The sequence below is a fragment of the Vipera ursinii genome, assembly GCF_947247035.1.
Source record: "Vipera ursinii genome assembly, chromosome: 7".
Taxonomy (NCBI): Eukaryota; Metazoa; Chordata; class Lepidosauria; order Squamata; family Viperidae; genus Vipera; species Vipera ursinii.
This window is the reverse complement of record NC_139521.1, coordinates 22,364,611-22,390,257: the sequence shown is the minus strand read 5'-3', so window position 1 is coordinate 22,390,257 and position 25,647 is coordinate 22,364,611. Positions and strand designations below refer to the sequence as shown.

Sequence of the window (25,647 nt, the reverse complement as noted above, 5' to 3'; positions counted from 1 at the left end):
TGTAAGGATTGTAAATTATTATTACTATGATACAGTATTTCCCAACCTTGGTAAGTTATGTGGATTTCAATTCTCCAGCCAGAATGGTTGATTAGGGAATTCTAAGTTGAAGTCCACATATCTTAAAGTTGCTAAAGTTTTGAAACACTACTATAACATAACACAATACAACCTATACTGAATTACAATAGCATACAGCAGAGCATTATTTTTGTATCATGGATAGCAAAACTATAAACAACTGTTCCTTTTTTCCCTACTGTATATGTGCTTTTTGATTCAAATTAACTTTCCCAATAGTTAGCTGTTTTTTCAGCATTGTGCCTGCCTCCTTTTAATGAAATTGAGATGGCACAGACTCATGCATGGCAGCCAGGCTCCTTCATCTCTCTGTATATGCCTTTGTGCTACATCTCAGTCTTCTCTCCCACAGCAGATCCTGCAAGACAACCCAGCACCAAACGGAGAAAAAGGAAAAATTCCACCAGCAGTACCTCCAACAGCAGTGTCGGGAATAACATCAACAGCACCAACAGCAAAAAGAAAGCCTCAGCAGTGAACCTGAGCCTTGCCAGTCAGGTACCTGTAAGTCTCCTTTTCATTTTTGGCCTCACCTAAGACCATCTGTAGGCCAGGATCCCTAAAAGAGCAAAAACTGCTGCAAATCATTAAGCAACTCCTTCCCACATAGAGATCTCAAGTGACTCAGGCATCCTATTCAAGCACCAAGCAGGGTTTCAGAAGTTGCCTTATTAGTATTGGCCAGTGGGTAAGGGCTGGGCTCAAGGGGGCTTTTACCTGCCCTACATAGAGCTCTGCAATGCTCCCATGCTTTGCTGCACACCTATGGAAACTGGATCCAATTTGTGAAAAAAGGATGGGCAAGGCAGGTAAGCACTCTTGGCTAGTGGTGCAATCATAAATGTCTGCTGGGAACTACGCTGACCTCATGATGCTACCATGCAAACAATTTATATGACATTTATATGATTACATCATTGCATTGTCCCTCCATGTCTCTGCTCCCCCGCAGGTGATCACACTCACTCAGGATTCAGATTCTGCTCCTATACCTTATTTTGGAAAGATGAATAGACAATGCTATAATGAATACCATTTTTCTTACTCCATAACTTAAATGTGCTTTTAAGCAGAGTAGATCATCCTTATTGTTCAGTAGTTTGCATGGCCATATTCTTCAGGAAGCAAGAGAAACTGTCTGCCCTACCAGTTCAAGAAAAACTGGATTTGCTGTGAACATTTTATAGCCACCTGGTTTCATGAGATTCCACCAGCATCATCCAAACATTTGGCTCTAAGTGTGAGAAAGTGTCTTCATTCTCCTGAATGAGCCAGCAGTGTGCAGCAGCAGCCAAAAAAGCTAATACAACCCTGGGTTGTATAAACAGGCATAAAATCAAGATCACATGAAATATTAGTACTGATGTCAGAATCCATTTATATTTCATTTCTAACTCCTCTGTGCAAACCCAAATCTCACCTCCCCCCTTTAAAGGTTTCTGCCATTCCCAAGGAGGAAAGAGAAGACAAGGGTGTTTATTGCCCCATCTCTTTCCCTTAGATGTAATGTTTGTTTATTCAGCCTGCCTGTTGGCCATCACAAAAAGACCGATGGAAGAAACCCTTTCCCTCTGAACTACAAACAACTAAGAAAGGGGGTGGGGAGAATTCTGGCTCTTGCCAATGAAAGGAAATCCTCTCCCTATCTGATTTACAAGCAAACAAGAAAGGTGGTGGGGGGAATTCTGACTCGTATCTCCAGATGAAATGTGAAGGGGAGGAAGTAATTGTGTTGCAAATGTACTGATGGTTCTCCTTTTCCCATGAAAGGTTTGACACCTGAGACTTGACTGATCTGGGACTGACCAAATGGACTGAGGGGTGGGGTTTTGCTCGGGGACACTTTAAAAATATCAATCTGTGAGACAGTTTTCAGATCATGTCTATTATATCCTCTGTCATCTATGTCTTAGTAAAAGTTCTTGCTTGGACAATCTTGTCTCTGAGAGTTTTTCTTTCCTAAGATGTGGATTGGAGTGGGTTCTGACAACCACTTTATAAAACCCTAGTGAGTCCACACCTGGAATACTGCAACTAGTTCTGGTCACCATACTACAAAAAGATGTTGAGACCTTGGAAAAAATTCAGAGAAGAGCAACTAAGATGATCAAAGGCCTGGAGACTAAACATATGAAGAATGGCTGCAGGACTTGGGTCTGGCTAGTCTAAGAAAAGAAGAAATAGGGGAGACATGATAGCAGTATTCCAGTATTTAAGGGGCTGCCACAAAGAAGAGGGGGTCACGTTATTCACCAAAGTACCAGAGGGCAGGACAAAAAACAATGGTTGTAAACTGACCAAAGAGAGAAGCAACCTGGAATTAAGGAGGAACCTCCTGACAGTGAGGACAATTAACCAGTGGAACAGCTTGCCTCCAGAAATTGTGGGCGCTCCATCACTGGAGATTTTTAAGAAGAGGTTAGACAGTCACTTGTCTGAGATGGTATAGGTTCTCCTGCTTGAGTGGGGGGCTGGACTAGAAGACCTCCAAGTTCCCTTCCAGCTTCTATTCTATTCTATTCTATTCTATTCTATTCTATTCTATTCTATTCTATTCTATTCTATTCTATTCTATTCTATTCTATTCTATTCTATTCTATTCTATTCTATTCTATTCTATTCTATTCCTGTCCATCAAGAGTTTCTGAAACAAAACCTCAGAATGGTTCCTTTAGATCCTAAATTGCTAGAACCTACCAACAGACTCTACAATCATGGATATTAGCCTTGACAAGATCCTCCTACTTTTGTACTCAAGGAAGTAGCAACAGTTCTGCCAATATGCTTCATTTGGACCTCTTACTGAATTGAGTGCCTGAAGAACTATGGACAGAGGTTTGCGACATTGTACAACAGGTAGCAACCAAAACCATCCCAAAGAAAAAGAAATGCAAGAAAGCAAAATGGTTGTCTGAGGAAGCTTTTCAAATAGCTAAGGAAAGGAGGGAAGCGAAAGGCAAGGGAGAAAAACATAGATATGCCCAATTGAATGCAGAATTCCAGAGAATAGCTAGAAGAGATAAGAATGCCTTCTTAAATGAACAGTGCAAAGAAATAGAAGAAAACAATAGAATAGAGAGGACCAGAGATCTTTTCAAGAAAATTGGAGAGATGAAGGGAATGTTTAATGCAAAAATGGGCATGATAAAGGACCAAAATGGCAGGGACCTAACAGAGGCAGAAGAGATTAAGAAGAGGTGGCAAAATTACACAGAAGAACTACACAAGAATGAGCTTAATGTCCCTGATAATCACAATGAGGTGGTCACTGACCTCGAGCCAGACATCCTAGAATGTGAAGTGAAGTGGGCCTTAGAAAAGCTGAGCAACAACAAAGCTAGTGGAGGTGACAGTATTCCAGCTGAGCTATTCAAAATCTTAAAAGACGATGCAGTAAAAGTGCTACACTCAATTTGCCAGCAAATTTGGAAAACTCAACAGTGGCCACAGGATTGGAAAAGATCAGTTTACATTCCAATTCCAAAGAAAGGCAGTGCTAAAGAATGTTCAAACTATCGTACCATTGCACTCATTTCTCATGCTAGTAAAGTTATGCTTAAAATCCTACAAGCTAGACTTCAGCAGTATGTGGATCGAGAACTACCAGAAGTACAGGCAGGATTTCGAAGAGGCAGAGGAACTAGAGATCAAATTGCCAACATACGCTGGATCATGGAGAAAGCTAGGGAGTTCCAGAAAAACATCTACTTCTGCTTCATTGACTATGCTAAAGCCTTTGATTGTGTGGATCATAACAAACTGTGGCAAGTTCTTAAAGAGATGGGAGTACCAGACCATCTTAATTGTCTCTTGAGAAACCTATATGTGGGTCAAGAAGCAACAGTGAGAACTGGACATGGAACCACTGATTGGTCCAAAATTGGGAAAGGAGTCCGGCAAGGCTGTTAACTATTTAACTTATATGCAGAGCACATCATGAGAAAGGCAGGGCTAGATGAATCAAAAGTTGGAATTAAGATTGCCGGAAGAAATATCAACAACCTAAGATACGCAGATGATACCACTCTAATGGCAGAAAGTGAAGAAGAACTAAAGAGCCTCTTGTTGCGGGTGAAGAAGGAGAGTGCAAAAGTTGGGTTGAAACTTAACATTAAGAAAACCAAGATCATGGCATCTGGCCCTCTCAATTCCTGGCAAATAGATGGGGAAGAAATGGAGTTAGTGACAGATTTTATTTTCCTGGGCTCCAAGATCACTGCAGATGGGGACTGTAGCCAAGAAATTAAAAGACGCTTGCTCCTGGGGAGGAAAGCCATGGCAAATCTAGACAGCACACTAAAAAGCAGAGACATCACCCTGTCAACAAAAGTGCGTATAGTCAAGGCTATGGTCTTCCCAGTTGCAATGTATGGCAGTGAAAGTTGGACCATAAGAAAGGCTGAGCGCCAAAGAATTGAGGCCTTTGAACTATGGTCCTGGAGAAGACTCCTGCGAGTCCCTTGGACTGCAAGGCGATCAAACCGGTCAGTCCTAGAGGAGATCAATCCTGACTGCTCTTTAGAAGGCCAGATCCTGAAGCTAAAACTCAAATACTTTGGCCACCTAATGAGAAGGAAGGACTCACTGGAGAAGAGCCTAATGCTGGGAAAGATCGAGGACAATAGAAGAAGGGGACGACAGAGAATGATGTGGCTGGATGGAGTCACTGAAGCAGTAGGCGTGAGCTTAAATGGACTCCAGAAGATGGTAGAGGACAGGAAGGCCTAGAGGAATGTTGTCCATAGGGTCGCGATGGGTCGGACACGACTTCGCAGCTAACAACAACAACACTGAATTGACATACCCAGGATTGCCGTGGTGGGTTATTCTACATAACTTGCAGGCTGTATTTTATTAATGGGCGGGCCTGAAAATGCTGATCTTCACCTTTTGCTTTGTTTAATGTTGAAATGTAGCTAAATTTGACCTGATTAGCCCAAACTATTTATTTATTTATTTATTTATTTATTTATTTATTTATTTATTTATTTATTTATTTTATTACATTTCTATACCGCCCTTTCCCGGAGGACTCAGGGCGGTTTACAGGGTAATTAAAAACCAAAAATACAAAAGTTAAAAACCAAGTTTAAAAAAGATTAAATTTATCCCTGTATAATAAAACCCCCAATTAAAATAAATTAATCCTCAGCCTGGGCCAGAGAGCTCGAAGAGCCAGGTCTTCAGGCCCCGGCGGAATGAACGGAGGTCGGGGGCAGTCCTCAGCTCCACTGGCAGCTGGTTCCAAAGGGCGGGCGCCCCCACTTGGAAGGCCCTATCCCTGGGTGTTACCCGCCGGCAATCTCTTACCGGTGGCACCCTGAGAAGACCCTCTCTGTGGGAGTGCACTGGATGAAGGGTACTTGATGCCGGCAGCAGGTGTTCCCTCAGATATCCTGGACCCAAGCCATGTAGGGCTTTATAGGTCATCACCAGCACCTTGAATTTCACCCGGAGGGCAACCGGAAGCCAATGCAGCTCGCGGAGTAGAGGTGTTACATGGGAGTATCGGGAAACCCCCATCACAACTTGCGTGGCCGCATTGTGCACCAGTTGAAGCCTCCGAGTGGTCCTCAAGGGCAGCCCCATGTAGAGAGCGTTGCAGTAGTCCAAAGGGGAGGTCACGAGCGCATGAGTGACTGTGCGTAGGACATCTCGGTCCAGATAGGGTCGCAACTGGTGCACCAGGCGAACCTGGGCAAAAGCCCCCCTGGTCACAGCTCCTATATGGTCTTCAAAATTGAGTCGTGAATCCAGGAGGACGCCCAAGTTGCGAGCCCTATCAACGGGGGGTAACACCTCACCCCCCATCGTTAGAGATGGAATAGTCTGGCTGACCCGAGATGCCGATATGCACAGCCACTCAGTCTTGGCGGGATTGAGACGAAGCCTGTTTCTCCCCATCCAGACCTGGACTGCCTCCAGGCACCGGGACATCACGGCGAGGGCATCGCTGGGTTGGTTTGGGTGGAAAGAAAAAGTTGGGTATCATCAGCGTACTGATGATACCCCACCCCGAAACCACGAATGATCTCACCCAGCGGCTTCATATAGATGTTGAACAGGAGGGGCGAGAGAACCGACCCCTGAGGAACTCCACAAATGAGAGGCCTCGGGGCGGATCTCTGCCCTCCCGTCAACACCGACTGCGAGCAGCCCAGGAGATAGGAGGAGAACCACCGTAAAACGGTGCCTCCCACTCCCAACCCCCTGAGACGCCGCAGCAGGATACCATGGTCGATGGTATCAAAAGCCGCTGAGAGGTCTAATAGGACCAGGACAGAGGAGCAACCCCTGTCCCTAGCCCTCCAGAGATCATTCACCAGCGCGATCAATGCCGTCTCTGTGCTGTATCCGGATCTGAAACCCTATTGGTACGGGTCCAGATAATCAGTTTCCTCCAGGAACAGAGGAAGCTGATGCGCCACCACACTCTCAACAACCTTCGCCAAAAAGCGAAGGTTGGAGACTGGACGATAGTTATTTAAAACAGCCGGGTCCAAGGCAGGCTTCTTGAGGAGGGGTCTCACCACCGCCTCCTTCAAGGCGGCAGGGAAGACACCCTCCTTGAAAGAAGCAGTTATTACTGCATGGAACCAGCCTCATGTCCCCTCCCGGGCCGCATAAGCTAGCCAGGAGGGGCACAGATCCAACAGACAGGTGGTGGTGCTCAGCCTCCCCATGATCCTGTCCACATCATCAGGGGAAACAGGGTCGAACTCAGTCCAGATAACATGCTCAAGACTGTCCGATTCCTCCACATCAGACTCTGCCCAGTCAGAGTCCAGACCGGTCCGGATCTGAGAGATTTTGTCCGCCAGATGATGACTAAACTCCTCGGCTCGTCCCTGCAAGGGATCCTCCCTCACCTCCTGATTAAGGAGGGAGCGAGTTACCCTAAACAGGGCGGCCAGGCGATTATCTGCGGACGCGATAAGGGCAGCAAAGTAGTTAGACTTCGCCGTCCTTATCGCCGCAAGATAAGACCTTATAAAGGTTCTTAACTGCAATCGGTCAGATTCGGATCGGCTGGACCTCCAACCGCTCTCCAGATCTCGTCTCCGACGCTTCATCTCCCGGAGCTCCACAGAGAACGATGGAGCCCAGCGGGATCTGCGCCGGGTCAGGGGTCGCAAGGGTACAACGCAGTCAAGTGCCCCAGCGGCCGCCCTTTCCCAGGCATCCACCAGAGCATCGACTGGGCTGTGGGTAAGGGTGATGGGTATAGGCCCAAGCGCCCTCTGGAACCGTTCCAGGTCCATTAGGCATCTGGGGCGGAACCACCTGGTCGGTTCCGCAGCCCAGTGGCGGGGGGTGGCATAACGGAAAACCAGTCGCAGGAGGTAATGGTCTGACCATGACAGGGGGGTGATGGTTGGTGAACCCCCTCCCAGATCATCCAACCACTGTCCAGATAGGAACACCAGGTCGAGAGTATGATCCCCCACGTGAGTCGGGCCCTCAATAACTTGGGTCAGGCCCATGGCCGTCATGGAGGCCATGAACTCCCGAGCTAACTCAGATGACCCTCCCAGTGACGGCAGGTTTAAGTCACCCAGGACTATAAGCCTGGGGAACTCCACCGCCAGCCCTGAGAGAGTGTCGAGCAGCTCGGGCAGGGCTGTTGCCACACAGCTGGGCACCAGGTATGTGAGTAACAAGCCCAACTGAGCCCGAGGACCACATCTCAAGAAGAGGGATTCACTCCCGGCCATCTGGACAATGGTGGCCTCCCGCGGGCACAGAGTCTCCCTCAAACTATGTGTGTACCTGTGCAAAAACAGAATCCAAAGGGTGAATTCTTGGATTCTACTTATCATTCCATAAACAGGAGCTAGAAGCACTCCTGATCTGCAGCCTCAACTCTGGAAGGGAATGGTGTTTTTCATTTGACAACAGTGACTCCACAGGCCAATTTAAGGAGAAACATTGAGGGCTTTTAAATGGAGTCACTTTCAGTCCTCTTCAGAGGTTGGTGGCCATTATACAGAACTAGTTAGTGAAGATAAGGTGTGGTTGAATTGGAGGGTGTCTTTAAGGTTCTACTCTGGGACAAGTAAATGCAATCCAAAGTCTTTTTATGCTTAAGTTTCCTTCAGCTTAGTTGCCAGGAACTTTTATTCTATTCTCCCCTCTCCTCCCACCCCACCCATTTACTTCTTCCTTGCAGCATTATAGAGAACCTTGTATTATAAGAGATGAGATCCATCAAGCATTTCTTCCTTGAAATAGTTCTACATTATAACAAACATTGAGTCTGTTTTATAAAACTTGGTTAGGGCATAATGGAGAATGATGGTTGGCTATAGATGTGGTCTGTCAGGGTTAGCAGACCAAGGAGTTGGCTCTGGTAAATTGTAAATGGTGTAATACATGGCTGGCTAGGGAATTCTGGGAGTTGAAGTCCACACACCTTAACATTGTGCTTGAGAAACCATGGTGTACTAATAAGAGAGGGTGGGTAATGCATCAAAAGAAGGGAAATTCCCACCCAACATTTTTTTTCTTACAAGAATATTAAATCACAATTTATAATGTTATAGATTAAATGGCACTATGCCATACATGGCAAAATGCAAATGCAATGCTTTTCAAGCTGTGGTAAGTCCCATTAGGTTTGCCACACTCAGATACTAACCCCAGACTTAACATAAGCCACAGGTTCCAACCACAGGCATTCCGAGAATCAGCCACCAAAGTGGCATCAAAGTGGCTGAACTGGGTACAGTTGCAGGAGGCTTCCTATGAGCAAATCATTCTCAATTCTGCACCAAATCTTCAAAAAGCAACTTGGAATCACCCAGGTTTTAGGTCAGATTCAGACAATGTTGGGCAAGGCAGAGATAAGGGATAACATTAAGTTCTATCGGACTTTAACTCTCCATAGTCATAATATTAATAAAGTAACAAATAACTAATCATACATGATAAAAATCCACTACTTATTCAAATGCTAAATGAAACTTTTTAGTCCCATATTTATTCTGAATATATTCAATCCATCTTCTCCATTCCACAATATATCTCTGTTGCGATTGATCTTTCAAATATGCCGAAATCTTTGCCATTTCCGCCAAGTTGGAAACTTTCAAAGTCCACTCTTCTATAGTCGGCAATTCCTCCTTCTTCCAGTATTGCGCAACTAAAAGTCTTGCCACCGTAATTAGATGCAACATCAACTTAATGTCTATGACAGTAGTATCTGTAATAATACCCAATAAAAACAATTGCGGAGAAAACTTTATCCTTTTCTTAAATATCTTTTGCATATTCCACCAAATTTTAATGCAAAAGGCTTTAACCTTTTTACAAATCTACCATATATGAAAATATGTTGCATCCTCATAACCACACCTCCAACATTTGGGGTGGCAGTTCAGATACATACTTGCTAGTTTTTTAGGGTCTAAGTGCCACCTATAAAACATTTTATAAAAATTCTCTCTTAAGTTTTGGGCCTGTGTAAATTTTATATTTCTAGCCCAGATCTTTTCCCAAGTGTCCATTGTTATAACTTCTTGAAAATTCTGAGCCCACTTTATCATACAATCTTTAACAAGTTCCGTTTCTGAGTCAATTTCTATCAATGCATTATATATCCTTTTAGTATGTGCTTGACCTTGATCTCTAATTTGTTTTACCAAATTTTCATCAGTCATCGAAAAGCCAGCTTTCTGGTCCTCTTTCCATCTTGCCTGTAATTGCCCATACTGGAACCAAGTTTGTACAATCTTTTCTTCTTTTAAAATATTATATGGCTTTAATTCCCATACATTCATTTCTAGACTTAAAATTTCCTTATATGTAGTCTCATCCTGTTTGAATCCCACATTTATATTTTCTATTGCATGTTTAGGTATTGCCCAAATTGGTATCTTATAATTTAACTTATGTCTATACTTTTTCCAAACTCGCAACAGAGCATACCTTAAAATATGTATCTTAAACACATTATCCACCTTCTTATCATACAATAAATATGCATGCCAACCAAATAACAAATCATGACCCTCAAGATTTAATAATCTCCCTTGTGTTAAATTAAACCAGTCACTTATCGATGACAAAGCAGCAGCCTCATAATATAATTTAAAATTAGGCATTTTAAGACCACCTCTTTTACGCGTATCTTGCATTATCTTAAATTTAACTCGTGGCTGACAGATATATCCCCAAATATTTAATCTTTTTAACTATTTCAAATCCCGTTAGCTCTTCTAGAGCAGCCTTTTGTGGTACAGTCATATTCTTAGACAATATTTTAGTTTTTTGTGTGTTTATCTTAAATCCAGAAACTTTCCCATATAACATTATTATCTCCATCAATTCTACAACTGAGTAATCCGGCTGAGTTACTGTAATAACCAGGTCGTCCGCAAACGCCCTCAATCTGTAATCCTGATCTCTTATTTGAATTCCCCTAATTTTATTTGAATCTCATATTTTAATCAGTAATATTTCCAATGTTAAAACAAAAAATAAAGGTGTCTTGTACCCTTTTCAATATTGCATGATTCTGTCAAACAGTTATTTACTATTATACGAGCTGTTTGCTTCTGATATATTGCCCTAATAGGTTGTAAAAATTTTTCCCCAAATTCCATTTTCTCTAATACTTTCATCAAAAATTGCCAGTCCAATTGATCAAAAGCTTTTTCCGCATCCAAAAAGATCAGCACTGCGGGGATCTGATTATTTCTTTCCAAGAATTCCAATAGATCTACAATATGTCTCACATTATTCTTCATTTGTCTACCACTTATAAATCCAGTTTGATCACTATGAATCACTTGTTGCATTACCTTCATTAATCTATTGGCTAAATTTTTTGCAAATATCTTATAGTCAGTATTTAAAAGCGATATTGGTCTGTAGTTTTTGGATTGGGTAGCATCCTGATCTTCCTTTGGGATCAATGAAATAAAGGCAGTTTTCCACGATGGAGGCACTCCTCCTCCCAATTGAATTGTCTTAAACAATTCTCTTAAGGGTTCCACCATTTCTAACTGTAAATTTTTATAATAAACGGCAGTCAAACCGTCAGTCCCTGGTGCTTTACCCACTTTTAATTGTTTAATTGCTAGAAACATTTCTTCATCAGTTATCAATTGGTTCATCCCTTCCTTTTGTTCTTGTGTAAGAACAGGAATATTAGCATTCATCAAGTATCCATCTATATCTACATCTCTAATCTTATCTCTAGCATACAACTTAGAATAAAAATCAACAAAAGTCTTTTTAATAAGATTCTGCTGATACACTACTTTACCCTTATGTTCTATTCTATCTATATTGCAAGCTCTTTGCTTCTTCCTTAACAAGTAAGCTAACCATCTACCCGGTTTATTAGCATTACAAAAAGTGTTATGTCTAGCATACCATAGGTTAGTTGCCACTTGATCTGCCATTAACATATCAAACTGACCCCTTAGTAAGGTAATTACCTCTTTGATCTTCCCATCAGATGGATTCAGAATTAAAGCCTTTTCTTTTTCCTTAATTTCATCCTCTAATTCTTTCCTTTTAAATTCCAACTTACGTCTATGTTTATTGTTCAAATATATTAATACACCTTAAAAAATTCTTTCATCTGTTTTTTACACTTTTCCACATTTTCCTGATATCTAAACAAATTTTCATTTAAACGCCAAGACCGCCTGTCTCCATTATCTTTTTCTATCTCCAACCATACTGGACTATGATCAGATATAGTTCTTGGACAAATCTTGATCTTCTTAATCCTAGAAAAAAAGTCATTAGTATTTAATACAAAGTCAATCCTGGAGAAAGATTGATGCCTGTCAGAGAAAAAAGTAAAGTCTTTTTCTTGCAAGTTCCTTTCTCTCCAAACATCTCTCAATTCCAAGTCATCCTTCATCTCGAAAAAAGATTTAGGCAGTTTAGCATGACTTGGCGTGCTTTTAAAAAGACCTCTCTTGTCCATTTGTACATCCAAGATGCCATTCCAATCTCCCATAAAAATACAAGATTTATAATCCCACTGAATAATCTTGCTGTGTAATAAATTGTAAAAATCTCCTTGCTGTTGATTAGGAGCATATAATCCAACCAAAAGCGTTTTCTTGCCTTCTATTAATAATTCAATTATAACATTTCTTCCTTGTTTGTCTGCTTCAATTAAACTCGCTGTTAAAGTATTCTTGACATAAATAACCACTCCATTTTTCTTATCAGGCGCAGAAGCGATAAACTGTGTGCCCAACCTAAAGTTTACCAAGTACTTTTGATCAACCGCTCGAATATGTGTTTCCTGTAAGCAAATAACATCGTTTTTAAATTGCTTTAGATATTGAAATACTTTCTTTCTGTTATGTGGTGAATTTAGACCATTAACATTCCAGGTTAGAAGCTTTGTTGCCATCTTTTGCCACCTGAAGCTTTTGGAGTGCCTCTTCCAACATCACCTGCACTCTCTTTGGCTTCGCTCCTCCCACTGCTTCACTGTAAGTAAGTTTTTGAGATGCAATCATAGCTCTCTGCTGTTCTTGCTCTTGTCTCATTCATCTAACTGCAGCGTGTGTCATTCTTTGGTCTCTGACCTCCTCCGTTGGTACTGAAATCTGATCCACTCCTGTAGCTTTCTGGAATTCTCCATCTTTCAACTGCATAACTCCTTCAGCACCTTGTATACTCTCACTTTGTGGTTGACGCTCTCCTTCACCATTCTTCCTTTTAGATTCCAGAAGTGGTATGGGGCCTGCCTTCAAAATATTGGCATAAAAATCATGTGCCTGTAAAACTGTGAGAAGATGGTATCTAGTGCCTGCATGCATCACCACCATACCTACTGGGATCTCCCATCTGAACTGGATATCCCGTCTTCTTAATTCTTCTGCCAGAAAAGCAAACTCCTTCCTTCTCCTTAAAATTCTTGGAGGGATCTCTTTTAAAATTAAAACTTCTTGCTCTGCAACTGTAAATTTGTTATTATAAAAGGCTTGAATAACCTCATTTCTAATTGCTCTCTTTGTAAAATAAACCACCACATCTCTAGGTAGCTTCCTTTGTCTTGCAATCCACGAATTAACACGAAATATTTTATCTATATCCACCATAATATCTTCTGCTGAGCACCCCAGAACCTGTTCAAGAGCTTCTGAAACTACTTTTTTCAAATTTTCCTTAGGGTCTTCCTTCAACCCTCTAATTCTCACAGCAAACTCCATCTCTCTATGCTGGACCAATAATAAATCGTCATCAATCTTTTCCATCACTGTTTCAGCATCCATCATTTTGCCATCTAATCTCATATTATTTTGGCTAATCTCATCCAGACGTTCAATACAAACAGCCATGCCTTGAAATGCAAGTAAGATGTCTGCCCTTATTTCTGTATTCTTCTCCTCAATAAGCTCAGCTAATTTCTGAGATTGCTTTTTCAAAGCCTCTTGCAAAACATCCTGCAGATCTTTTATTGTCAAGGCTGGTGTGGGTGCGGGTGCCGGAGGGGGGGCATTAAAGCCTGTAATGAAGATTGCTGAACTGGTGAAGCCCCCGCGCTTCTAGGAACTTTAGTTGACTTGGCAGCCATTTTCACCCACTTAATTCTATTGTGCACTTTCACTTTTAAAAGTCTCCAGAAAGTTTATTGAGTTAAAGTTCAAATACTTGCTCTGACAGCATTCTCCTGCACAGCTCTGCCTGCATCCAAGTAATCCAAAGTTCACTCTCGCTGGCAGGGATGGTTGCAGCGTCCTGCTCTGCTCCAAAGCCTTGGAGCAGAGGCGTCCTGGAGTCCGGAGCAAACTCAGGCTGCGGGGGGACTCAACCCTTCAACCAGCAGAGTTTCAACTCTGGCAGTCTGGGGGAGCTCTACCCCTGCCTGGGTGCTCACCCCTTCCTCTTCTCCCAAGGAGCAGGCTTCCGAGCCGCCAAACAGCTGATCGTCGCTGTTTTTGGCGGCTCTATGGAGACAGCGGGGCTGACAGCCGAAATGGCTGCCGTCAACGGAGCTTGCCACCCGGAAGCCGCCATTATTTTGAACTTTTGTAAGGGGTGCAAGAATGTATCAGAAGCGTTCTAGGGGTGCGGGGTAAGGTTGGGAGCCACTGTTCTATTGGTACATTAAATGCAAGCCTGCATTTTAAAGATCCTTATGCACATTTCTTTTTCTCTGCTTAATCTCAGTATATATCCTTGTAATCTATTAATTATATTTTAATGATGAATACCAAACTAGTTATTGGCAACCTGCACCTTAGTCTGGTTAAATTCTTTGCTTCCAGCAAATAATTGCTTTAAATTTGATGCCTAGGCAACATCTGAAAGTAAATACCCAGCCTTGTTTCGGCTTTCTCAGTCGACCTCAAGCATCTGGCCTACTATATTTCAAGGGAGGAAAGACTGGGGAGACAAAAGACGAATGATTGCAAAACGGGGTAGCTCTGTACAAGTGGAGGTGCAGATCCTTACTCTGAAGAGCAGCAGTATGCACTCAGTCCTTGACTTAACAACCATTCATTTAGTTACCATTTGAAGTTAGAATAGCACTGAAAAAAGTGACTTACAACTAGTCCTCACACTTATACTGTACTATTGCAGCATTGCCATGCTGACGTGATCTAAATTCAAGCACTTGGCAATTCATTTACAACAGTTGCAGCATCTTGGGGTCATGTAATATCATTTGTGACCTTCTCTGCTGGCTTCCAACAAGCAGTATGAGAAGCTGGATTTGTTTAATGACCACATGAACAGCTACATTGATTTACTAAACAACCGTGGCAAAAAAGGTTACAAAACTGCATGTGAATCACTTAACAACAGAAATTCTGGTACCAGTTGTGATTGTATGTCAAGGATGCACCTGTAAAAGAGGAAAAGTGTTGGAGTTTAAAAAAGAATTTGAGCAATAGTAATGAGACTTTAGAAGAGTACCAGCCAAAAGATTTGTAGTTACAGAGAGCCAAGAAGACAAAGTTGAAGAAATTACAGAGTTTTAAATGGTAGAAATAGAAAACAACCTTTTTCTATATCCACAGTGGACTTTTAGTGAATCTACCTGAAAGAAAACTTTTTTAAATAGTTTAATTTCAAATTAGGGATGGGATTATCTCAAGATTCTTGAGAATGCAGCCAAGAAGTAGAAGTGTTTATTCTCTTCGATCTTTTTTTCAGAAAGAAGGATTTTTTAAAATCTAGGGTGCTTTCCCTTTTTCTTTTCCTGGGTGAACATCAGCGGGCCTAAATTTCTTTGGTATGGTTTACAGGAAGCAAATGGGGTCCTGAATAAGCCACAGAGGTACCATGCATGTCACGATATCTATGAGCTAATGATGTGCCTGAAGTCATTTGCATGATGGGATTGTGCTCATGGTCACGTGCCCCCTTATGAATGCCCATAACCTATGTGGCGAGGATTCCCCATAATTAGTGAGCTAACTTTCAGTCATGAAGTCAAGAAAGATTGCTCAATTCTTATCTTGTGTTTCTTGCTGGCTTAAGATGAATCACAAACCACCAACAAGCAGTTGTACTAGAAGTTTATTTATTTAGTGTAATGGCAAACATTTTTAAGCACATCACAATTACATTCTCGAATAAATATGAAATTAGTTATTTACAAATTCAAAGATAGTGTAAGAACCTACCTCAGGAAAGGACAACTTCGGAAACAGGCATTGTTTCAAAGGTGATCTTTTACTGAGAGAAAGTGATGGCAGAGTAAAAAGCGGAATCTGAAGTTCCTGCACAAAACATTAAGCTAAAAGTCCCTCTTCAACCCCACCCCAATGCCCTAATCCATCAGGAGCCAATCCACTGGCATGAATGTCTTATGAGAACTTTGAGCTGAAAAGGTGATAACCGGCTGTTGTCCAGGTGCCTTGTTCTTGCCAGTCTGCTGGAGTGAAAACAGATGGCCCTGAGGGTATTCCCCCTCCCTAATTCCTATGTAGATACATCAAAACAAAAGTAGAAATAAATGCTAGTAATACAGAAACATCCTCAGTCCACACCAATGCGTACTTCCCCTCCCCTTCCTTATGGCAGTGTTCCAAAGGGACCTGACATGCAGCCCCTCTAAAAGAATGGAAGATTCATCTAGAGAAGAGAAAAATAACAAAGAAAGAGAAAAGAAATAGTGGTTAAGTGTTCATTTAGGTTTATCGGGGTAGTGGTCATGAAAGCATTTAACTAGTCTGGGGCTTTTACATGATTCTTTTGCACCCACTCAGGATGAGCCCCAGGAATATCTTCCATGTTACTAGTGTTGGGTGAATCCCAGATGTATGGGATTTCTTTAATCTTAAAATGTTGTCTTCCCTCCACCATAATAGGTTTGGGGACTGGAGGGGGTGCCGGCCTTAAGGGCAATACCACTTCTAGTTTAAGGAGGCTGCAATGGAATACAGGGTGGACTTTCCTCAATGATTTTGGTAATTCTAATTCCACTGTAACTGGGTTAATAATTCATTTTATAGGGAAAGGCCCTATAGGTTGCAGGGACTGAAGGAACCAGGTGGACATATATACATGGTCCCCTATGTGGAATGGTTTAGGTTCCACTCTCTCTTTGTCAGCCTGGGCTTTATAAGCTGCTCAGGCTTCCACCAAGGCTCTGCACACAATGGGCCACATATTTTTCAATTGATTGATCTACTCTTTTAAAGAGGGGATCTTGGGTTCTTGGATTAGTAGTTCAGACATTGGGTTAAAATCTTGCCCAATTGCCACTCAAATGGTATGAAGCCTGTGCTGGTGTGCACAGCATTGTTATAAGCTACTTTGGCAAATGGCAAGAAATTCATCCAGTCATCTTGTTGATAATTAGTAAAACGTAGGTATTGCTCCAGTACTGAATTTGATCATTCTGTCTTGCCATTTGTCTGTGAATAATGACTAGAACTGAGTCTTTGGTCAGTTCCTAGGAGGTCCAGAAAAGCTCATCAGAACTTTGACATGAATTGGACCCCTCTGTCCAAGTTGATGCATTGTGGTACTCCATGTAAGTGATAAATGTGATGCAGCAACATCTTGACCAGTGCTTTAACCATGGAAATTTTCTGGCAAGGGATGAAATGGACTTGCTTGGAGAATAAGTCAGTCATGACCCAAATTACAGTATTTTCTGAGCTTTCAGGGAATTCTACAATAAAATCCATAGAACTCTCTCTCCAGGGTGCTGAAGATTCAGCTACTGTTTGGAGTAGCCCTAGGGTTTTTCCCTGCCTCCGTTTTGTAGAAGCACATATGGGAAAACTGGAAACATAACTTTCAATGTTTTTTTTGAGTGAGGGCTACCAGAACTGTCTTTTGAGAAGGTGTGAGGTTTTCACGAAACTAAGAAATTTTTGTCATCAGTCCAGACCTGGAATTTTGCTACTTTCTAATGCCTCCATATAAGGAGACTCCATTAAACCACATAAGCATCTTTCTCCCATAACTGCTCACCGATGTTCCATTTTGGTCAATTTCCATGATGTTTATGCACATGGTTGCAGTTTCCCCTTCTCATTTTCCTGCAGCAGCACAGCCCCCACCACACATCACTGGTACCACTTGGATGACAAAAGGTTTTCCTGGGTCTAGTTATTTCAGTACTGATTCAGCAGAAAAAAGTATTTTGAGCTTTTCAAATGTTACCTGACATTCCATAATCCATTTCAAGGGTTGGCTGGGTTTTGGTTATTCCCCACCTTTTGTTTTTAGCAAGTTGGTGATAGGAAGGGCTATTTGAGTGAATGAAGGGATGAACTGCTGGTAGAAGTTGGCAAATCCCAGGAAACCTTGGAGTTACTTCCTGGTTCAGGGAGGTTCCCATTCCAGCACTGCCCATACCTTCTCCAGATCCATCTTAGCCATCTCGTGGGAGATCCGATAGCCCAGGTAGTCAATTTTTTCTTCGTGAAATTTGCATTTGGATAATTTGGCATATAATTTGGCTGCACAGAGTTTTTTCAGTACCACCCTAATCAGCTTTACATTCTCCACTTTTGTTTCAGTGTAAATAAGAATGTGAGCAAGGTACACTAGGACCCCCTTGTACAAATGTTCATGGAGCACCTGGTTTATCAGCTACATGAACACTGTGGGTGCTCTTTGCAGGCCATGGGGAGTACTTTGAATTGAAAACAGCCTAGCAGGCAGTTGAAGGCAGTTTTCCATTCATCCCCCTTCCTTGATTCTGACACAGTAGTAAGCCTCCCACAAGTCTAATTTTGGAGAGAAAAAAGTCCTTGGCCAGGTGGGCTATCATGTTCTTCATGAGGAGAAGGGGATATACATTCTCCATACACACCACATTTAATCCACAATAATCAACAAAGAGATGAAGAGAGCTATCTTTTCTTGAAACGGAGCAGGAGCTGCCACCCTAGGTCAGGCTGGTTGGATGAACCCCTGGGTCAGATTTTTGTCAATAAAGGCACGTAGTTCATCTAGCTCCCTAGGGGTCATTGAATAAAGTTTAGGCTTCGGCAATTTAGACCCTGTAACAATATCAATAGTGTAGTAAGTGGGTTGGTGAGGAGTTCATGAGACCCTATTTACTAAATACATCTCTTAGATCCTGGTATTCTTTTGGTATGTCTGGCATTTGCTCTCCCCTCTCAGTTGCAACCGCTTCCCATGGGGGGGCCCTCGGGGAAGGGATGTGATGCTCAGTACCCTGTGGAGTTCTTTCCCTCCCTGGGAATTTCAGGAGCCCTTTCCTCCAGTCCACCCCTGGGTCCCATTTCTTTAACCAGGCCAAGCCCAGGAGGGGTCTTCCATTCCTGGTGCTACTATGAAACTTAAAGTCTCTGAGTGGGTCCCTATTTTCATCCCCAGGGGCACAGTGGTGAAAATAGCTGGGATGCCTCCTGCGACTGACCCATCTAGTTGGTAGAACATGATGGGGTTTTTTAGCCTTCTCAAGCAGCTCCCCAACTTCTCCCCTAAAGCTGGGCTAACCAGACATCTAGTACATCCCGAATCCAGCAGATCTCTTAAGGAAGCACCCTTCCCGCCCTCAGGGAGATGTAATTCTATAGGCATAGTCAACTGGCACGATTGGCCCACTTACTAAGGGGTCGTCTTCATAGTGTCTGAGAACTGTTGGTCTTCCTCCAGTGATGTCAGAGTCCCCCCCTTTTTAGGTGAGGGATCAAGGTCCATGACCTCAGTAGTCCTCATGCAAGGCTGTGGCTTGGCGGTCTTCATGCTTGGTGCATGCTCTCCCTTCTTGGCTGGGGTTCTTGCTCTGCATTTGGCTGCTCGGTGGCCTTCCTTCCCGCATTTGAAGCAGGTAGTGGAACATACTGGCTGGGGTTGATGTTTAGTCACTATCTGTTTTGGAGCACCACAGCTACATTCCAAAAAGGAGAGCTTTTCCCATTTATAGAGGGAATAAGCACACCTGCCATGTTGGGTCCTACAAAGAGTGTAGGAATCCTACACTCAGGCATCCCCTGGGCAACAATATAGAGTCAGCAAATTTTCCACAATGGCAGCCAGGCAATCCTTGTGATCTCCTGGCTTAAAACACCTCACTATGATAACACCTCAGGAAAACAGTCTTTCTAAGGACTTAGCATCTCAGACCAACCATTCAAATAAAGCAAAGCAACATAGAACAAATAAGCAGAGCTAAGTGTGCTAGGAGTGCTGGGCAAAAAAGGCCTGTTATACTTAGAGCAGCAGCACTACACAGCTTTCCTACTTGCTTCCTTGCTTACTTACTTACTTCCTTGTTTACCCCTTCTGAGCATTTGCATTTGCAATTAGCATATGGGATTGATAGCACTTGGATAGATTGGCAGCTTTCTGGGCTACTGAGAAGCACCATAAAATAGCAGGTGGTAAATTCAGGCTGGTTGACAATCAGCAGGGTTTTTTTTGCTAATTACTTAAGTAATAATGCAAGTCATTGTGAACATTGTTTTTTTTAAAAAGTATCTATGTAAATTGATTACCATAATTAAATGGCAACACATCAAATGCATTGATTAAGAATGTGAACTCCTAAGTTCGTTCTTTCTTTCCATGGCTTGTGCATTAAACACAGCTTTTAAAAGGATTGTAACAATGAAGGGAGAAATAAGTTAGGGTGTAAAGAAGTCAGGCAGGGTTATATGGAGAGCATGGTCAGAAAAGTCAGGGTTGGTGGTCGTGAGCCTGTGAACAAGTCTTCAGTCATGCAATTACAGACAGCATCTTGATTTTTTTTGACTATCCTTGATCTGATCAGGAGTTTTGGTTTATCCCTCTTCTGCTTTTGAGGTGGAAAACCCCGGGACAGTTTCCAAGCATCTTGTTGAAACAGATTTCACTAGATTCTGTCTTAGATACTAATAAAACTATTCCTGAGGTCATGCTACTTGCTTTTGTTACCTGAAAACCCCATTATTGTTAAATAATGTATTGATTCTATATAGTGTCACATTACCTTTTTACACAACTGTTTCATCTCTTTCAGTCACCAATTTGGAATTTTTGAAAATTAGATTTCCAAGTTAGCAATATACAAACAGAATTCCAACAGGTCTGGCGGTGATAATATGGGGGAATGTGTGGAAGGATTCTGGGTAATCCTCTCATAGGAATTGAGATACTTTGTTTAGCTTGTTCCAGTTTCTAACAGCTAACAAATCATGGATCCCTTTCCAGGATGTGATGGTTGTTGGGGAACCCACTCTGATGGGTGGAGAATTTGGTGATGAAGATGAGCGGCTGATCACTAGACTGGAGAACACGCAATATGATGCAGCCAATGGTCTGGATGATGATGAAGACTTCAACAATTCCCCTGCCCTAGGGAATAACAGTCCTTGGAACAATAAAACTTCTACCAACCAGGAGACCAAGTCTGAGAACCCCACAACCCAGGCTTCCCAGTAGAGCTCCATACCCACCCCCTGCTCGGCTGGTAACAGCAACTAACCCTCATCTCACAGCATTCCATAGGTAAGCAGAACAAAAACCTCTAGATTTTTCACAGAGATAGAAGCTATTTCTAGATGTACAGCTTTTTTGAAATTAGAAAAATAATTTGTAAGCACCCAGGGAATAATCTCGGAAACTCTTGTACCTGCAATGATATTGGCACTGACCTCAGTGAAACTAAATATGTAAGTAGCACCTCATGATGATTTTTCACATTTCAATGGAGGATTTTCCCCCAGATTAATCCCTTTTTATTCTATAAATGCCATATCTTCTGTCGGTGCTCAGGATCAAATGACTTTTTTTTACCATGATAAAGGACATCCTAGCTTTTCTTATTCTACAATATAAATGGGAAGAGCAGACAATTTGGAAACAGCTTTTATTTTCTGTCTATGCCATTGATTTTTCTGGTGAACCATTTGAGAAGGCAACAGGCAGGAGAGGATTTTTTTTTTAATCAGGCTCCAGAAAGAGCTTATTGTTATTATTTAAAAAACACAGTAGCAAAGCTTTAGCATTTAGTCTACATATTCTGGGCTGAAACTTTTCCCCATCTGAATCTGCAAATGAGGACCAGAAGATCTGAGGCCACCTGGTGGAGAATGCTACTGTAACATTTGAAGTTAAAATATTTTCTCAGAGAAGGAAACCAAGCTTTCTGGGACAGCAATGATTCAGCCATTATAATGTTGGCTTTATTAAATATCCAGTCATGCTAATGTTGCTAGTTACAAAATACAACCATGATATTTCAAATGATAAGCCTTTAAGCTGTTGCAATAAGATCATAAAATACCCCAATATCATTTTTTATGGCTCTGATCCATAGTAGAGCAGGCATGTTGTCACTCTGAAACCTGAAAACTCCAGTCCCACAGATGATTGGTAAAACTTTAGGTTTCTTGAAATGGGTGTGTGTGTGTGTGAGAGAGAGAATGCATATCTAGCTATGTGACTGACTAGGAATAATTGTCAGATCAAAGTTACACATGTTTAATTTTCCTGAAGTCTTTCTTAACATCTCCATAATTTTCTCTTTCCTGCCACAGGTTGACCATCTCTTTTGCCTTTTTTCACTCCCATTTCTATTCTTCATTGCTTTCAGGCAAACAATGTAACAGATTCTAAATCAAAGTTTTTCATACCCTTGTGAAAAGCACTTAAACAATTATAAATGCTGTTTTGTTTCATCAAAGACATAACAAATATTTTTATGTGGAAGGAGGGTAGCTGTACCCTATGAATGTTTATGCTTTGTAAAATTGCTTTTGGTCTGAATTTTGAAAGCCATGTACTTCATCAATTTTGTGAACAATTTGAACAAAAACCAATTTGGGTTCTTATTACATATAGTTTATTTGGTTCTTTTTATACTTTATTTCTTGTATAATAATATTTTTGTAAAGTTCTTCAAATTAATTAATTTTTGATTATAATGTATTTATGTGAAACTATAAAATAAACTATTTTTTTCATTTAGATATTTTCAATTCATCATGTAAAATATACAGTGAGTTGATGTGTTATGTTACAACTGTATTTTATGTTTGCTTTGCCAATACGTGTGCCAATAAACCATGTTAACAAACATATTGTTTACATTTCCTTACTAACAGAATGTACAGCTATAAAAATATTGGTATATATAAAGAGAAAGCTTACTAGTGCAAATATTTGAGAAACATTTTTTTCAGTAAAATGTTGCTTTCAAAAGAGCTTTATGAACTTACATGTAAACATAAGGAATTTCTTTAGAAGGTCATTGCACATAAGACAAAACCTTTCTACAACAGAAAATGTGTTTTTAGTTGTAATTCATGAATGTTGGAATTGATAGTGTTTTCTAGGAAATTATATATTCCCTTTGAAGTGCTGCACATGTTGGATGTCTGCCTGTCCTCTGTAGTTGCGTGGAATTGTGTTAAATCATACAGAACTACGCCAATATTTCAGTTGAATTGTATCTTTCCCTCTCATCAAAAATGGAAGGTTCTTGAAATGTTTAAATGGGTCAATAATGTTCCCCAACCTGGAATACATTGAACTGGAACCACTCACACCATCCTTCAGGGCAAAACTTCTGGAGTGTCATCTACTGGGGATTGAATGAAGAAGTCGGTGTTCCAGACAGATCCAGATTCTGGGCTTCTTGTGCAGTTCAAGGCAAATAGAGTAGGTGTATCAGAGTTCACTTCCGATTCATATTCTCCAAGTCTTTTTTCTGGGCACACATGGCAACCTTTTCAAGATATCCAGTTTGCTGAGAGGGAAGATATCAACTGAAGATGGATTGAAGCTGATAGGCAGCTGATACAAACAATTCATCTCTGGTCTTGATGGATGAAACAAAGAATGAAGAAACAAAACCATCCTTATTGCTCATGAAAACAAAGACTTGAAATTCAGGTTGAACAAATACTTCTATCTGGCTGGGTTTGTGTGTGTGGGGGGGGGGAGGAACACAGTTGCTACATAGGTAGTTACCTCTATTAAGATTGGCCCTGTTACTTCGACCATGGTCTAGCACTATTTGTAAATACTGGTCTTTGAATGATAAGAAGATATTCATCTCAGGTTAACCTTGGGAGATTTTTGCCTGCAGAAGCCATTCACTAAGCAGTGGGTTTTCTGATCCAGTCATGAACAGAACAAATAGGGCAAGTTTCAAGTAGGGCAACTATGTCCATATGACTAGAATTAATGGTTCATGGGTTGTGAAAAATAATTCTTACCAAAAAATCCCTCACCTTTTAATATATAAACAGAAGAAATGCAATAACCAGGTATGAAAATTGAAATAAATATATTCAAATTGTTTATACATTTATAGAAATTAAATTAAATTAAAAAATGATCTATGTAAAAAGTAAAATAAAAATCCTCACCATAATAAAGGAAGAGAGCAAAAGAAGGAAATATTCATTGAAACACATGTATATAAAATTACAAAGTTCTGAAGCAAAAAAAAATTAAATCATGATCACCTGGTGGAATGTTGATCAAACTTCACAGAGAATTATTTATTTATTTATTTATTTATTTATTTTAATTCCATTTATATCCCGCCCTTCTCCGAAGACTCAGGGCGGCTTACAAGCTTAGCAGTAGCCTTCATTCTATGTATATGCCTGCTTATTAGGGCTTTCACACACACACCCAAGCGGCATTATTACAAAGTCAGCTTAATTGCCCCCAACAATCTGGGTCCTCATTTTACCTACCTCGGAAGGATGGAAGGCTGAGTCAACCTTGAATTAGTTGAAGTTCTTGTTAGAAAATGAACATGTGTCTTCTGTTCAGACTTTTAGAAGGTTTTATAGAGTATGACCACTAGAGTAAATAATTTTACCTGCAAACCATAGAAAAATTATCAGCCCTGTTCAGGACTGGTATTCTCTGTAGCAAAATACAAATGTGTTTCTTATCAGCATTACAAAAACAAATTCAGCTTTATATCTGGTTCAGTAGGAGGGGGTGGTAGAAAAATTGATGCCTGCCAAAATTATTTAGCTGTACTAGATCATTCCACCCAAAAAAGCACACATTTCATGAGAAAAAGATTCCTTGTAACTTACCAAAAATATATTGGATTAGCTTCAGTATTGTAATTGTCTTCTGGAGTTGACTGTAACAATTACACTGATTCCTGATCATCAAGCAAAAATACCTTTCATTCATATGATAGTAAGCTATAGCAGCTAATCCAAATCTAACATTGACCAGAGCATGAATTGTCCCGATCCCCTTCTCTGCAAATTGGATCATTGGATTACATCGTCGTTGTTAGCTGCGAAGTCATGTCCGACCCATCGCGACCCCATGGACAACGTTCCTCTAGGCCTTCCTGTCCTCTACCATCTTCTGGAGTCCATTTAAGCTCGTGCCTACTGCTTCAGTGACTCCATCCAGCCACCTCATTCTCTGTCGTCCCCTTCTTCTCTTGCCCTCAATCTTTCCCAGCATTAGGCTCTTCTCCAGTGAGTCCTTCCTTCTGATTAGGTGGCCAAAGTATTTGAGTTTCAACTTCAGGATCTGGCCTTCTAAAGAGCAGTCAGGGTTGATTTCTTCTAGGAGTGACTGGTTTGAATGCCTTGCAGTCCAAGGGACTCGCAGAAGTCTTCTCCAGCACCATAGTTCAAAGACCTCAATTCTTTGGCGCTCAGCCTTTCGTATGGTCCAACTTTCACAGCCATACATTGCAACTGAGAAGACCATAGCCTTGACTATACACACTTTTGTTGATAGGGTGATGTCTCTGCATTTTAGTGTGCTGTCTAGATTTGCCTTGGCTTTCCTTCCCAGGAGCAAGCATCTTTTAATTTCTTGGCTACAGTCCCCATCTGCAGTGATCTTGCAGCCCAGGAAAATAAATCTGTCACTACCTCCATTTTTCCCCATCTATTTACGAGGAATTGAGAGGGCCAAATGCGATGATCTTGGTTTTCTTAATGTTAAGTTTCAACCCAACTTTTGCACTCTCCTTCACCCGCAACAAGAGGCTCTTTAGTTCTTCTTCACTTTCTGCCATTAGAGTGGTATCATCTGCATATCTTAGGTTGTTGATATTCTCCTGGCAATCTTAATTCCAACTTTTGATTTATCTATCCATGCTCTTCTCATGATGTGCTCTGCATATAAGTTAAATAGGCAGGGTGACAGTATACAGCCTTGCTGGACTCC

The 25,647-nt window shown here is 41.3% G+C and overlaps 1 protein-coding gene across 2 annotated transcripts in view; it reads left to right on the top strand.

Annotated features, from left to right (window-relative positions):
- LDB2 (LIM domain binding 2) overlaps nucleotides 1-20,919 on the top strand; it is a gene marked incomplete at both ends in the record, with an annotated part of 349,034 nt that extends 328,115 nt beyond the window's left edge. Inside the window, 2 exons of one of the 2 annotated variants that reach the window (XM_083366938.1) lie at nucleotides 434-579; nucleotides 20,689-20,919. In XM_083366938.1, coding sequence (XP_083223064.1) covers nucleotides 434-579; nucleotides 20,689-20,919 — 377 coding nt within the window. Of the gene's footprint in view, nucleotides 1-433; nucleotides 586-20,688 lie in introns of both variants that reach the window. The other variant, XM_083366937.1, reaches the window with a different exon arrangement.
- Nucleotides 20,920-25,647: the final 4,728 nt, after the last annotated feature.